Raw genomic sequence first — 15,028 nt, forward strand, 5'->3', positions numbered from 1 at the left:
GCTGTAACAGCATAATGCGGATATTTCCGTTATCTAGGCGTTATCTGAATCATCGTCATAATAAAAAGAAGTTTGACAAATAACAATGTACAATATATAACAAAAAAAAAGTTTGACAACGTACAAAATAATGATTTAAAAAAAGAATACCTTTAAAACCATTTGAGACTCTATTTTCACTTAAAAATTTTCACAAAAAAACGATCGATCTAAGTAATTATTTCACAGGTGAACGCATTTAATCTCCGCCTAAAATACACCCGCGAGAGACAGGTAGAACTTTTTGATCTCCCGCTAATTCTAAATTGTCGCGGATCGAAGCAGCAGCAATCTATTATTCGGCGAAGCACAAAGGATGGACGAGAAGAGCGATCCGGGATCGGGGGTTCCGATTGACGTACGCCCCTGGCGATCGTGTGCAGGCGTATTACATGTAATACAAAACCGCAGGCACTCCGCAGGCACTCCGCAGGCGTGACGTAGCCGGGGCACCATAGAGGCCGCGTTACATGCCGCGGTGTCATAATGCGCGCGCGTCCTTTGGAGCGGCTTCTCGCGCGCGGCTTCTTGCGCAATTGCATTTAATATAACGTCAGCCCCGGCGCGATTGCCGCAGCTCGCGCGGACACTTATGACACTTTAACGGATTTTCACGGTGGAACGCGTCGAATAAATTTTAGCCGGCGAATTTACACGAAATATATTTACACGAGAGAGCGCGCGCGCACGTTGCAAAACTTTGTCGAATTAAGCCGCGACGCGCTCGATCAAGCCGACGAAATTTTCTTTTTATTTCTATTTCTCTTTATACTCTTCTCGCGTGTATATACGCTTTCGAAATTATTATAATATAATTGTAGAAAAATAGTTGCGAGAGATGACATCGATGGGCGGCCGGTTTGCAAGCGCCGGTTGGCGAATCTTGTCGTCTCGAGAAGCCTAATATCGTTGCGCAATTCACGACGAGCGCGGTGTAATATCCTCGCAATTACCACTCGCATCGGTTTCGATCGTTGAGAACATTTTTTTACGACGCAGAAGCCACTTCTCACCCAGCGCGTAAAAGTGGAAGTCTGCGCCGGTAATTTTACCTGTTGGCCAACTTAATTTCACCCGCTTAGACAGGCACGCGCATTAGCCGCGTGAGTCCTCCCATAGTTATTTATGCACCAATTCGTATGATAATTTATATAGTTGGCTGCGTGCTGTTTGAATACCTTCTAAGAACGCAGAAAAGGAACAACGCAAAGAATATATGCTACACTGAAAAAAAATTTATTATTTGCAAGAAAATAGATTTCTTTGAATTTAGTTTCCTTAATTCAATGAGGTATTAGGTAGATTCGAGAAAATATTTTGAAGTCAGAAAAACGTTTTCTTAAATCTATACTCAATACTTCTTTGATTACCTCTTGAATTAAGGAAACTATAAGTTCAAAGAAATGTATTTTCTTGCAAATAATATTTTTTTTCTTTTTTTTTTTTTCCAGTGTAAGTTCTCACAAAACTTTGCTACAACGATGTGAATGTTAAACTAGTCGATTGAAATTAAAATATTTTAAATCTAAATATCTGATATATGTAGTAAAGATGCTAATTCATATTTTATTGCCTGCATTTATTATTAGGATAAAACTCCTCGTGGAATAGATTATACGGTCCAAGGGAGAAATTTGCGAAATTTGAGAAACCGCGGCGCGTTGAGAAGTTCTCATAAACCATTTCGTCCCAGATTTATTCGATTTATATTTGACCGCTCTTACATATTCGTTAAACGTCCTTCGTGCGAGTTACCGGGGGCTGACGTAATCCCCGATGATATTCTTCGGGTACGTCGCGTACACCTGCCGCGCGAGGGTTGAGCCGGGCCGGATATTTCACGATTGTCTGCCGAGATATAATAAACAAACATGCCATCGCCATCGCTTTATCCGCCGCCGCGCCGCGCCGTGGCGGCTTGATCGAAAAGCGAGAAGAGGTACGGCCGCGTAAAGTGCTTTTAATAACTGGTTTGTGATATCCTGCTCGCGGCTTACAGCTTCAGCATAAATATCTGATGCACTTTGCACCCAAATGAATTATGTATTTTGTGTTTCTCCTTTCTAACACCTGCACGATTTGATTCGCTGCTTCTATCGCTCATTATGTCCCCCCCCCCCCCCCCCGTATAGTCGGCCGAACTTTTATCCAAAACTTTAATTAATTAAGCGTTTAGTATCTACCTGGAAAAGCTAATTGCAAAGTTAATAACCGTCAGTAACTGAAAAGTATACGATTTTTCAACTCGCGTAGGTAAATGTGCTGAGAATAATTTTACAACTTGTTTCATTTCTTTTTTTTTTTTATGCGTATTCATAGCACATAAGAGAGACATATATTATTTATCGCATCTCGAAGTAATAATCCTGATGCATACTCCTTTCTAATCCTTCGCGAGACAAGAATGTAGGGAGACGGAATCTAACGCGGTGGCTTTGCACAAAACAATATTTTCATGGGAATTATTCAATGTCTACGGAAGAGGATCGCAAACATCGCGTGATTTCGTTTATATTATTCTTCCCATCCTTCAAGCCCAACCACTATAATTTTCTAACATTTTTATCCTTCTATCTGCCAGTCATAAGTACACTTAATTTGCGTACGGCAACACGCCGACTTGAAAAATTGATAATTAGCAGCGAGCTCGCGCTTATAAATAATCACGCGATAGTCATCATCATTGGGTCAATTATCATTTACGAGATTTTAGATATGCCGCGTTGCGCGGCCGGTTATATAAACACGATTGTCAATTATTACAGATCAAGCTCTGAAGACCTAGGCTGCCGATCGAAGGGATAACAAAGCGATATTTCATCCTCGCTCAGCTCTAAGCAGCAATTATCTCATAAATAACATCGGCGGATCGCACGCCACGTACCCTCATTAGTAAACTTGACCCTGCCATTATTACTTGCTCATATCCGCGTTAAATTAAAGCGAGCACTTGTTTACGGGAATTATTTACCGCAGACGAACGTGTGCGTTTGTTGATTTTCAACCGAACGAATAATTGCGAATACATAATCGTTGCATATTTATTTTGGCGGAGAGAGGTGCGTAAACCGAATTTCAGAAAACAAATGCAATTAAACAAATCTGTCGGAATCCGATGCAACGCTATTTCAGCAAAATTATCTCTCTCACCCCACCCACCCCCCTCTCTCTCTCTCTCTCTCTCTCTCTCAACGAGAGAAAAAGTGATTATTCGTTGAGAAACTCCGTATTATATTTCACGAATATTATCGCAAATTAATATATATGTGCTAAAAATATTAAAATGTCACGCATACAGAAAAAAAAGAAGTGTTAAATCAAGACTTATGTACTTGTATACATATAAGCAAGAATCTGTAATCTTCTTACAAGAATTTCAACTTTTTATTTTAACTTTTTTTTTCGATTAAACTATATATACTTGATTAAATACCTTCATTCAAGCAAGTTTTCTTCGTTTAACGCAATTTATATCTCATTCCAAGATTATAGATTCTTGCTTATATACATAAGTCTTGATTTAATACTTCTTTTTTTTTCTGTGTAGTTATTTACTTATTCATCTCAAAAGAGCATCCACTAAAACAAAGTATTGCAGTACTTTTCGAAAAGTTCTGATTAAAGATGGAGCGCGCACGACCGCGAGTGACATGCAAAGAGAAAAAAAATGCCGCTAAATCTTTGTTCAGCTGGAAGGCTGCGCGGCGCAAAGATGGGTCAACCTTTCGCCTTGCGATTATGTAAGGCCTCGGACTGACTGACCTTTAGGTTCGTTCATGGCATGCGGCATTTACGTAATTTACCGATTACGTTGTATTAGAGTCTGCTTGAGTTGCGCCTGGAGAACAGTTCTCCCTCTAACGCCGATATATTTTCAAACGTGCACCAGATTACGGCACGCATTTACATGATCTCTCTGAATTAAGTATCTGTACATATATGCATACATGTTTATATGTGTAATATACATATACATATATATGCATCTATAATAATAAGAGAAAATAGGATCGTAACGATAAACAATCAATTTAGTAACAAAGCCATGCGATCCAAGCCTAGGTCTTTTTTGGCAGCCTCATATTGGTTTCTGTATGCATATAAATTTTTTCCAAACTACTGCGCGCCGATTAAATTTTCGGACTTAAAACACAGTAATTGTTAGAATTAAAGCCCCCTTCCCTCCCCGGAATTAAATCGACTCGATTTAATTATCTAAAAACTGTAAAGAAATTTATTGCGAAAAATATTACCTCAGCCAGGTAATATATGCATTTATATACATGTATAATATATTTATATATGTATAATACAGATATGTACGTGTACATGCATGATCTATGAAATGATCGACGCAACAATCTTTCACGCGGTTTTTGGGACACTAACCGAGCGAAGCGATTTTTTCGATCTTTCCTCGGAGAAAGGAATAAAGAACGAAAGATGTTGACGTCAATGATATAACAATGGAATAAATAATAGCTGTTGCGAGCTAGCGTTACATTGCCCTACTTATATAGACGTTTATAGATATTTTAATTTTAATACCATTTAATAGAAAAAACAAGGCCAATAAACGAGCAATTAAAAGATGTTTAAAAACATATAATTAATTAGTATATATACATAGAAACGGAACGTTTCGACTCACTGAGTCTTCTTCAGCCGTGGTAATTAATTAACATGTAGAATTCGTCGTGTTACAATAATATTATAAAAGCCTATCGAGCCACATCACCATTCGATTATCTAACGAGTACATACTGATTGTGAGTCTATGTCGATGCATCTAACGAAGTCAAAGTCAGAGATGAAATGTAGTCAGTGGAATTGCGTAATTGATTCTTCGTTCGGAGGCGAGAATTAATCGGGTCCGGTCCATAATTGTTCTCAGAATGTGTGGTCAGAATATAAAAAGGTTGTTCTGTAAAGATCGTGTATAACTGAGGTGATTGTCGTAAGTATAAAACCGTTGAAACTTACATGTATTCGTCAGGACGTAAAATTATTGGCCTTGTTTTTTCTATTTAATTTTCAATTTATACGAGCGTAGTTACTTTTTATTTACTTATTAATACCATTTCTTTTGCTTCTCTCTTTACTTAGGATTATTAAGAAATTATCATTAGAATTTATATTAAAGCGCTGAGAAATTATTCCAACAATCTAAAAGATATTTTAATAAATTTTGTTCATAAAGGTAATTTGTAATTAATATTTCGACATTAATTATGTAATATAAAATAATTCTCATTTTAAAAGTAACGTAGAGTTAATTGATGTAAAATTAATTTGAGTTAATTATACGATACTATCAGTTTTAAAACAATGACATGAAATATTAAAAAGATACTGCGCGGTATGTATTTTACATTCATATTTACTACATAATTATTTAAGTATTCCAATGATTAATTTTTTTTTTTTTTATAAAAACGCTCGACCCGGATAGTATAGGAAGGTCCAGGTTAGGTTCAAACACCGGCCCCTGGCTGATGGAGAGTTATTTTTCGCAACACACATCGCGTATTTTCTATATCCTATATTTTCTATATTCTAAAGATTCGTATTAATATCGACATTATTAATTGATTTATCAATTTAATTATTTAATTGTACTATTCTAGCTTTATATAGTTTGATTATAGCTTTATTGTAAGACTGCGTTTCAAGACTGATAATATAACGGCGCGTGATTTGCTATAAATTCACGCGAATAATTATTATTAGACACAAAAGATTCAGCCCGACCATATGGCTTATTAATTATTTAATTCTATCCGCTTGTAATTTTCTTACAAAACTTTACGCTGAATATATATATGTATTACTTATATATTGTGTTACTTATACGTACCTTAACTTCAAACCGACAAATCTAGATCTATTAAAATTAATATCGAAGTTCCGGCCGACAAAATTCTATTATTCAACAATAATAAAGTAAAAAAAAAACACTATTGTAGAGCAAGTGCGCTTTTCCCTTTGCCTGCAACGTCCTCTGCGCTCTGCGGCCATTGTTGGCATTATCGAGATGTAAAATGGCTCGCGACTCGCAACGGCTCGCGTTTACCGACCGGTGAATGGTGCCGGCCGCGCTGCTAATGTTTACGTTCGCGCGTTTTTCGCGCATCACGTGTGACGTGTGTCGTGAATCGCGATCAGTGTGGATTCAGTGGACTGGTGGCTCGGACGACGTTTCGCGCTGTATAGCAGATTAGCAGGTGTCAGTAACAATAATCGTTGGGCAATAAGCGTCGCGCAGGATGTTGGAGTCGACTATCCAAGCCCTGGCAAGCGGCAGGACGATCCTGGCCAGCGGCTCCCCGAGGCGGCACGCCATAATGAAACAATTGGTAAACAATCGCACGAGCAATCTTTTCTTTCTCAAGGCGACCTGTATACATGCATACGGTGAACCGGAACAATCGCGCGATGATCGCTCGAGTAAGTTTGTTAATCGCATTAATGTGAGTCAATGTTCGTCAGCGCATAAACGCAGAAGTGGTGCCGTCCGTCTACGACGAGAACCTCGACAGGTCCAGGTACGAAGGACACGGGGAGTACGTTCAGGACATAGCCAGGTGCGATAATTACACAATTTAAGGTCCTAACCTCCAAATCCGTCGCTTCGCGGGGCAGAGCGCGACGCTTCTTTTTTCCTGCCAGATTCTTTCGTTTCGTGCAGAAACGGGTCGATTGAGCATAATTTCAACGATTTTGGAGACGAGGACCCTAAAGCGTGTAATAATTGCTAGGTACAAGGTGCTCGAAGTGTACGAACGTTTAAAAGCAGACCCGGTACCGCCGTCCTTGATAATAGGAGCAGATACCATGGTGACGATGGGCGATGTCATTTATGGGAAGCCTCAGAATGAAGCGGAAGCTTTCCGGATGTTGTCCAGGTAATAATTACTCAGCCGGCTTACGTCTGAACGTGATAACGCAGAACCCGACGCCTCTTTCTTAGCTTGGCGAATAAGCAACACGTCGTCTACACCGGGGTGTGTTTGAAAACACCGAAAGCCGAACTCCAGTTTCACGAGTCTGCTAGAGTGAAGTTCGGGGATGTATCGGAGAGGCAAATAAGAGACTATATCAAAACTGGCGATTCCATGTGAGCGTGGCTGTGATATCGCATCGCGATATTGCATTGCAATTAGGCCTGTTTTAGCTCAACTTCTTCGCACGGTTAATCTTTTACTCTTTTTCTCTCCAGCACGAAAAGAAAAAGAGGAAAAGGGTGAACCGTGCAACAAGTTCAGCTAAAACAAACGGGCCTACTGTTGCGATTAGCCTTTGCACTCAAGCAGGAATGTCATTTCAGGGACAAAGCAGGGGGCTACGGTCTTCAGGGTATAGGGGGTTGCCTGATCGAGAGAATAGAGGGTGATTATTACACTATAACGGGCCTGCCGCTGTACTCGTTGGCCAAGCAACTGAACCGAATGTTCGCCAATGTTTAGCGAGAATATCACAGTGTTTGCGCCTGTCAGTACCTGAACCATTGTACCGTCGTTTCCTACATGAATAAATTTTATCACGCTAAAAGCCTCGTAAATTTATGAATTCCCCTATTTGTATATTTAATAGTCCGAACGTTGCGGCTTAATGGGCAATATTTAAGCGCGCGTTAATATTGAATGTCGAGCTCATTAACATTCATGATTCGTATCGCGCGCTGTCAAAGACACAAAGCGGATCACTCGCCGGCATTGTAATTAAATTATCCAGCATAAGGCCGTATAAGTATTCGTTCGATGAAACTTTCTCCCTTTCGTCCCTGCTGCAACATATTTTCTAATGCTTTTCTAGAACTCGGAAACGAGTATTCGAGTATTCGCGAGCGTCGCATTTAAAAAGAATCAGATTTTATTTTCTTTTATCCAAAAAATACTTTGTTCATCCACTCGTTATTTAAACAGGAACGACGAATTTTATATTAAAATATTAACACTCGAGTATACTTAACATTTTTTATTTTTTATTTTTTTTTAGAATATCTTCATTCCTTTTAAGAAACATTCAAATCCGTAACAAATATTCAATTTATTTCTATATAAAAATGTATATCGAAGTGAAAAGTAATAGACCGATACGAGGCGCGTCGATTCGCGGGCATTTTCACGAAATAAATAATTTAAATGAACATTCTCTCGAGATAAATAACGCACGTAACAGGGGAAAATGTTGATTCGTGACTTCGCTGACCGGTCAAGGCGCCTTTTTCGAAATCGGACGAGCGCGTTCGCGGGAAACGCTATTACACATTTATCGCCGCGGACTCACGCTCTTCTCGACGAGATTCATAAACCGCGCCATCTGCTGCGGTGCGCGGGTGCCGCGGGGTCGGCGGGGTATCGCGCCGGAAGTTTCGCGTCGTATTTCACCTTTTGCGATGCGTCGGGTCGTCCCGCAGTCCCGCACTTGCAGCCGCGTTTCAGGTACCGGGATTCGCGATCGCGTTGTATAGCGTCAGCGTAACGGTCTCTCGGCTTCGGTGCGTGACAAAGCAGGCAAAGTGCGCGCCGCATACGTGCGTCAGCTCGGAAAAGAAATGGAGGACGTTTTGAACGAGGTCGTCTCTTCCGAGGATCTAAAGGTAAACGCGAGGGCACCCGTAGGATAATTAATAATCGCGTCGCTAATTACCGCTCGCCCCCCGACGTCCCCGTTTCCCGCGCTCGCCGTCCCGATTGTCCCAAACGCGGCGACAACAACGCGCGACGGGAAAGTTAGGTTAGGTTTACGTGGAACTTATTTACGCGTATATTTACACGATGTATCTTGTTCGTCGATTTGCGTCGTTTTCTTTAAGCATTAAGGGAACTCGTTTTATGCCAAAATTTTAGCTTGTTCGGCGAATCTTTAATAATTACTCGATGACGTACGTGACGTTCCCTCCGTAAAAACATCGGGTACGTGGTGCGCTTATATTCCGCGAACGAGTGGTAATTAATTTGACACTTGCGACACGTAAAACGAGGTCGGGAATGACGCACCGGACATATCGGATACGTATAATCCAAAGTACATGAATGTTGCATCATGTTGTGACAATGTCGTGATTACGTTTCTAGAAATTCGAATCTGTGTACAATCAGCAGTTGCACTCGTCCTATGTTACGCAAAAAGCACAATTCGAATACGCCTGGTGCCTTGTGAGGAGCAAGTATTCGGCGGACATTAGGAAAGGAATATTGCTGCTGGAGGACCTCTATAGCAATCACGATACGGAGAAGCGCGATTGCCTGTACTACTTGGCCATTGGAAATGCCAGATTAAAGGTAAGATATGTGTAACATCACGGATGTAACCGTGGTCAGTTTATTGTAAAGCAATTTTAGGTCCTTGACCGTTGACACTTACTTCCAGGAATACTCCAAGGCGCTCTCCTATGTCAGAGCATTCCTTCAGATTGAACCCGCGAACGTGCAGGTGCAACATCTGGAGACGTTGATAAGGAAGAAAATGGAAAAAGGTTTCCCTTTTAAAATTTATTATCGGCTTAAAAGAATAAAGCTTGTATTTTACCTGGGGGCAGTATCTCTAAGGGATTTCTGTGATTTCCTCACGCAGTCTTACTATTTTTGGTTGTTTCTACTAATCCTTCTGCTCTCTTGCATCGCTAAATTTTATATCGATTTTACTTAGCGTGACTATGTTTTTGTAAGTCATAAATTCAACTCGTTAACTTTGGAAAAAAATAGCTAACCTTTTGCATGTTTTTGGAGTACAATTTTGTAACGTAACCTCTTCCATAATCTCTAAACATTTTTTTTTTTAATTTTATAATAGTTCAGTTTCTTAGTTTCTTTTTTGGGATAGTAGATTATTTAGTTTAATATTTTAATACACGGACTTTAGCATAGATTCGGTAGTTTCGTTAACAATCATTGCTGTACTTTCTGCAACGCATCTATCTTTAGTATTCCATCTGTATATTTTGTATATAATAAGTAATAAATATTTCTACCGACGATGTAAAAAAATCCATATTTAATACCATCAAGTTGTTTCATACGTGTCATATTGTTCTCCTTTTATTGGTTCGGGGTACTAATCGCATCAACTAACAATTAGTTAAATTAAAATTGCAAATACATATCCAGGAAGCATCATCGGTATTTTCGTAATTAGAATTGGCATTGAATCTCGTTTGTTTCTTTTTTTTTTGCAGAGGGCCTTATGGGCATGGCTGTCGCGGGAGGTGTTATTATCGGTGTCGCAAGTATTCTAGGACTGGGCATCGCGATGGCAAAAAAGCATTAGTTACTCCTAAAAAAAAGAAACTATTAGAACTGTGACTATGCGATTACAATTGTGATGTAACTTGTTTGCGCGAAATGGTGTGTAACTTGCGTCTCGTAATTGCCGTTAGAGCCGGTGAAGTCTCAAATGTACTAGAACGTTGACCAAATCCAATAAATGTCATTTGTAAAGTTACTTCTCTATTAATCACAAAAAAGGAGAACAAGAAGAAAAACCGGCTTATAAATACGATTTGTTTAATCATTTATGTTATTATTTATATATTTAAACGTATCACGCAAAACAAAACTTTTTGTCAAAAGTATCTGTTCAAAAATCAAACCAATTTAATTTTCACTACATTTGTTGAAGTTATATGCGATTAATTTTTTTTACATTCCGAAGTTACATGCGATTATTTTGTATATTGTATACGTCACACATATCACACATGGATATGGATATATCACATATGAATTATGGATATACGTGTATTCATGATGTTTTGTATTTAAAATTTTATTTATACGCGAGTGTGTTTTAACTGGAGTGTACCAAAGCGTTAAATAAAATTACCGAACGATAAGAGCTATAGCTTTTGTATATAATTAGGGTTGTATTTACAGTTGTATGCGCGTATTGATTTATGTTGTTATCGGATCCTTTTAATAAAAGTCAATGTTTGAAGCTACGTTGGAAGATGCTTTTTCCACGCGAATTATTACTGTGCATACACAACTTCGCTCGACGCCGACCGAGACCTGACGATCCTATCTTAATGAAATTATACAAAATATAGGACATCGTCCCACTTCTCATTTACGACATCGCACGGGGGTTTATTCGCGCGGAAAATTTAACGTTTATTCGCAACGAATCGCTTGAATGGATCTTCGCGTCTTTATTCTCGAGTTCAGAACACGTACGGCGTTGATAAGAGCAGAGGTTTGATTCCTTTGATAAAGGCGAAGCGCTGATCCGTGGATACGTTAAACGCGCGTTCAGCATTAAATCTGACTGCCCGATTCCTATTGTATGTTTACCATCCATCGTGATCTTGGTATCTACGCAAACCGCATTATGCCAGATGTGTAAACTGTCTGAGTCCCTTCGTGTGTTTACGTTTGAATGCGATTATCATATTAGATATATGAAATTCAGAATTACATAGGTGGTCATATCTAGCATTAAATGCACCGCCAAACACAGATGCGAACATTGACTCGGGCAATTCTAGCAACAAATATTCCGGCCGTGCTTACCGTGCTGGGGAACAGCGTTTGCGTGATGCGTGGTTCTGTTTGTACGAAACCGCATTTCTCGGCAGAGTTGCGAGCGGAATAAAACAAGTCATTTGGAATATTCGGAAATATGCGATTAAAATAATGCCGTTTATGAGTGGTTTTGAAAATTCGGGAATTAAATGAGGGACGGATAGAGGAGATACATTTACAACAGGACTTCAAACATTTTTTTTTATATATAGATTTATTGATGACTTTTTAATATCCGTTGATAAAGTTGTTTATGTACAAAATAACGCTGGAATATCCCTATTAATATTATTATTACTATTATTATTATGTTATTATTAATGACCTATGTTATGGCCCGGGAACTTCCTCTTTTCGCTCGGTTCGACGAATCCGGAGTACGCGTTCGCTCGTCCTTTTCCATGTCGAAAAACACGAGCGCGCCACGCGCCTTTCTCGCTTGCCTTCTTTTCCCTTATCCTCACCCGCAAATGCGACGAATAATATTTACACAGGCCGATCGCGACAGGCGGATCGGTTCCTCCTCCACCGAAAAGCGGATGAAAAGAAGGCCGCGAGATCAGCGGGGACGTGAAATACCTGCGCCGTACTCGCCTCTATGGTACACACCTTAATGAAGGATCCTCGTTATAAGTGAAGAGAAAATTGAGTATAGGCGACGAATGCGAATTTCATTAAACGCGTGTTGTGTGTGTGCGTGTGCGTGTCGCCCCGCATCCTCCCGGCGCGGTCGCGTTCTATTTTAAGTTGAATTTACTTCAAATCTATTCTCCGTCTGATGAATTCTCATTTACTTTTTCTCGTTAAGATGAAAATCGGGGGAAAAAATGAAATTCATTGTTCAGCAATTAGCGTGTTTGCTACTCGACATGCACGGCCCGAGAAATAGGGTTCTCAGCTCTATCGCGAGGTCTCGATCGCGTCGAATTAAATTAGGAATTCCGTTTATTTGATAAGAAGAAAAAAAAAAGGATTTTCGCGCGTTCTCGATACGACGGGGAATCGGCACGAGGACTTTCGCAAGGAACTGAGCAACGCGCGGCGAGAATGCGGACCGTCTACCACCCTCGGGAGAGCAACTCGGTGGTGTATTTACAGCGGGGGGGGGGAGTCGCGGGGAAGCTGTGCCACTTGTACCCACGGTGTAACGACGTTGACGACCGCGATTAATCCGCGAGACGACTAGTGGCGTTAGATATATGGCGCGCGCGAAAGTGATAACCGCTCCCGACCCGGAAATTACGCCGCTGACCCTTCTCTGGGGACGCGACGCGGCCCGTTTAATAATATATATATTTAAAAAAAAGAACATTCCACCGCGCGTTGCCGTTTTGCGGCCAGAAGTGTCGACTCTCGGACGCACGAGAGCGGTTATCGATTAATAAACGAATCGCAATTGCACGCGGATCACTCTCGGAGAGGAAAAGAGGGATAGATAGATAGATAGAGAGAGAGAGAGAGAGAGGGAGAACTCGCGAATTTCGATCGCATCTATCGCGTTGAAAAAGAAGAAAAACGCGCTCTAAAGAGATGATTCTCCCCCGGATTTTCTCTCGAGCATTTTCCGTGGATATTTCTACAGGTATACCTTATCTACCCCTTCCCTCCTTCTCGGCGGCGACTCAAGTCTAATTTAGTTTTCACTTGGCTCGCACTTTTTTTTGTTCCCTCCTTATTTTTCAGCGTGCCTTAGGTAAACGCGCGGCCGTTCAGTCGCGAACTTTTTCAGTCGCGAAGCGCTTTTTACGCGCGAACGAAATTTCGCGCGTGTTTAAGCAAACGCGGGAGAGTTCGCCTCCCCGGTAATTAAACTTGTCCTTCCAATCCAATTCTAACGCCGTATACGGTCCGGAAAGTTGTGCGGGTGTTCTCCTCTTTTTATTTTATTTTATTTTATTTTATTTTATTTTATTTCCGCCATAATTCGTCCCGGACGATAGCACGGTCGTTCTTTCCGAGCATGCGGGGCAGTATAATAATTTAGAAAAATGCGCGGAAAAATCAAAGGGGGGAAACTCTATACGAGCTCGGCGCCGGCCGTTGCCGTCGTCCACGATAACCGTAACCGTGATTCGAAGGAACGTCTTCCCGATAATCCGCGATCGCGATCGCGTTACTCCGTGGGTTCGCCAGCCTCCAGTCATCTCGCACGAGTTCGGACCATCGCCGATCGATCCGCGATCGTCGAGTCCTTCCCGTTCGCCTCGAAGGAGAGACGTCTCCTCTTCTTCCCTTTTATCTAGCGTAGGAAGAAATCGCTCGATAGATTAGCAGCTTGAAAATACTTTAAGCGGTTTAAGGATGAATATTGCTTTCTCAATAAGGCTTCGCTATGCTTTACACGAATGTACAGTGTTAGTGTGTTGCGCGTGCATTTGTATGAGTATGCGTGTGTGTGTGTGTGTCGTGTGTACGTGTACCGGCTCGTCCGCCGATCAGATCTCGATCCTCTATGATTGCCGCCCTCCGAAATCTAAAGTGCGTGGGAGACGAGATCGAAGAATTACACAATCGCTTAAAAATATCGATCGATAGAAGAAGCTTTAAGTTCCGCCATCCTGGAGAAGTGCGAAATATCACCCTAATGATATACGATCTTTCATGGAATGTGCATACCGTCTGATTCATCCGATGAAAACCCACAATTCCACTCAAGCTTGACTCAAGTGCGACTCAAGCACTATAATATATATATAATATATCACAATATAAGATTAGGTCGTTAAATTCGATACATGGGGTACTTTTAACGAAGGGAAATTCGTTTAACCGTTCGCAAATCGTTCACATGGGCGAAATTACTTTCCTCCTAGATCGAATGTGTGTATATTGAATCGAGTACTTTATAGCACGAAAAAAACTATATTCTCGCAATTTTTACATTTTTCAAAAATAGAACACACGTGCGCGAGACAGGACTGATGCAAACTCGAAACTATCGTCCATAAGATTCGCGAGAGATCGCCGTTACATCTACACAGTCACGTAAAGAAAAAAATAAAATAAAATAACAGATCACAAAGAGAATCCCGATTTCTCCAGAGATAAATAAAGGTCGCGCCGGAATCGCGCGTTACGGAGGATCGACCGGTTATGCTTGCCTTTTCACGGGGGGAGGCGTTAAGTCCACCCGTTTATCATATATCCATACCAACGCCCGGGAATCGCGATCACAATGGCACAGAACGCGCATTGATACTAAGTTTATCGAGTGGCGGGCGATAAGCGCCCAGTGCTTGGCACACCGGCACCTCCGGCGAGAGAGATTGCATTGCGCGCCGCTAAGTACGCGGAATTCGTCAATCGACACCCTGTCGCTGCCCGATAACGGCGTCGCGAGCTCGCGGTCGAATGGCAGAACTCGAGCTTATCTCTCGAACGGCAGAAGGAACTCGGATGAGTCGTGTGTTATGACGAGATATGAGACGAGAGAGAGAGGTAGCGCGGCGCCTTTTGACGCCGGA

At 41.1% G+C, this 15,028-nt stretch overlaps 2 protein-coding genes across 2 annotated transcripts; both read left to right on the plus strand.

The window, feature by feature from the left end:
* The first annotated feature begins 6,083 nt into the window (after window positions 1-6,083).
* Window positions 6,084-8,229, plus strand: LOC139816619 (dTTP/UTP pyrophosphatase). The gene is made up of 5 exons (XM_071784242.1): window positions 6,084-6,395; window positions 6,529-6,623; window positions 6,798-6,944; window positions 7,010-7,156; window positions 7,367-8,229. The coding sequence occupies exons 1-5, from the start codon at window positions 6,306-6,308 to the stop codon at window positions 7,503-7,505; spliced, it is 618 nt and encodes a 205-aa protein (XP_071640343.1). The 5' UTR covers window positions 6,084-6,305; the 3' UTR covers window positions 7,506-8,229.
* Window positions 8,230-8,447: 218 nt separating this feature from the next.
* On the plus strand, window positions 8,448-10,981 carry Fis1 (fission 1 protein). Its single transcript, XM_071784265.1, has 4 exons — window positions 8,448-8,641; window positions 9,120-9,326; window positions 9,415-9,520; window positions 10,220-10,981. Exons 1-4 carry the CDS (start codon window positions 8,597-8,599, stop codon window positions 10,309-10,311), a joined length of 450 nt encoding a protein of 149 aa, XP_071640366.1. The 5' UTR covers window positions 8,448-8,596; the 3' UTR covers window positions 10,312-10,981.
* The last annotated feature ends 4,047 nt before the right edge of the window (window positions 10,982-15,028 follow it).

The sequence above is a fragment of the Temnothorax longispinosus genome, chromosome 1, assembly GCF_030848805.1.
Source record: "Temnothorax longispinosus isolate EJ_2023e chromosome 1, Tlon_JGU_v1, whole genome shotgun sequence".
Lineage (NCBI taxonomy): Eukaryota > Metazoa > Arthropoda > Insecta > Hymenoptera > Formicidae > Temnothorax > Temnothorax longispinosus.

Excerpts from the sequence above, each read along its gene's own strand:
- LOC139816619 (XM_071784242.1), top strand. The coding sequence starts at position 6,306 with ATGTTGGAGTCGACTATCCAAGCCCTGGCAAGCGGCAGGACGATCCTG. Across the intron at positions 6,396-6,528 it reads ACGCCATAATGAAACAATTG|CGCATAAACGCAGAAGTGGT; the intron begins GTAAACAATCGC and ends AATGTTCGTCAG. Across the intron at positions 6,945-7,009 it reads GCTTTCCGGATGTTGTCCAG|CTTGGCGAATAAGCAACACG; the intron begins GTAATAATTACT and ends CCTCTTTCTTAG.
- Fis1 (XM_071784265.1), top strand. The coding sequence starts at position 8,597 with ATGGAGGACGTTTTGAACGAGGTCGTCTCTTCCGAGGATCTAAAG. Across the intron at positions 9,327-9,414 it reads TTGGAAATGCCAGATTAAAG|GAATACTCCAAGGCGCTCTC; the intron begins GTAAGATATGTG and ends ACTTACTTCCAG. Across the intron at positions 9,521-10,219 it reads AAGGAAGAAAATGGAAAAAG|AGGGCCTTATGGGCATGGCT; the intron begins GTTTCCCTTTTA and ends TTTTTTTTGCAG.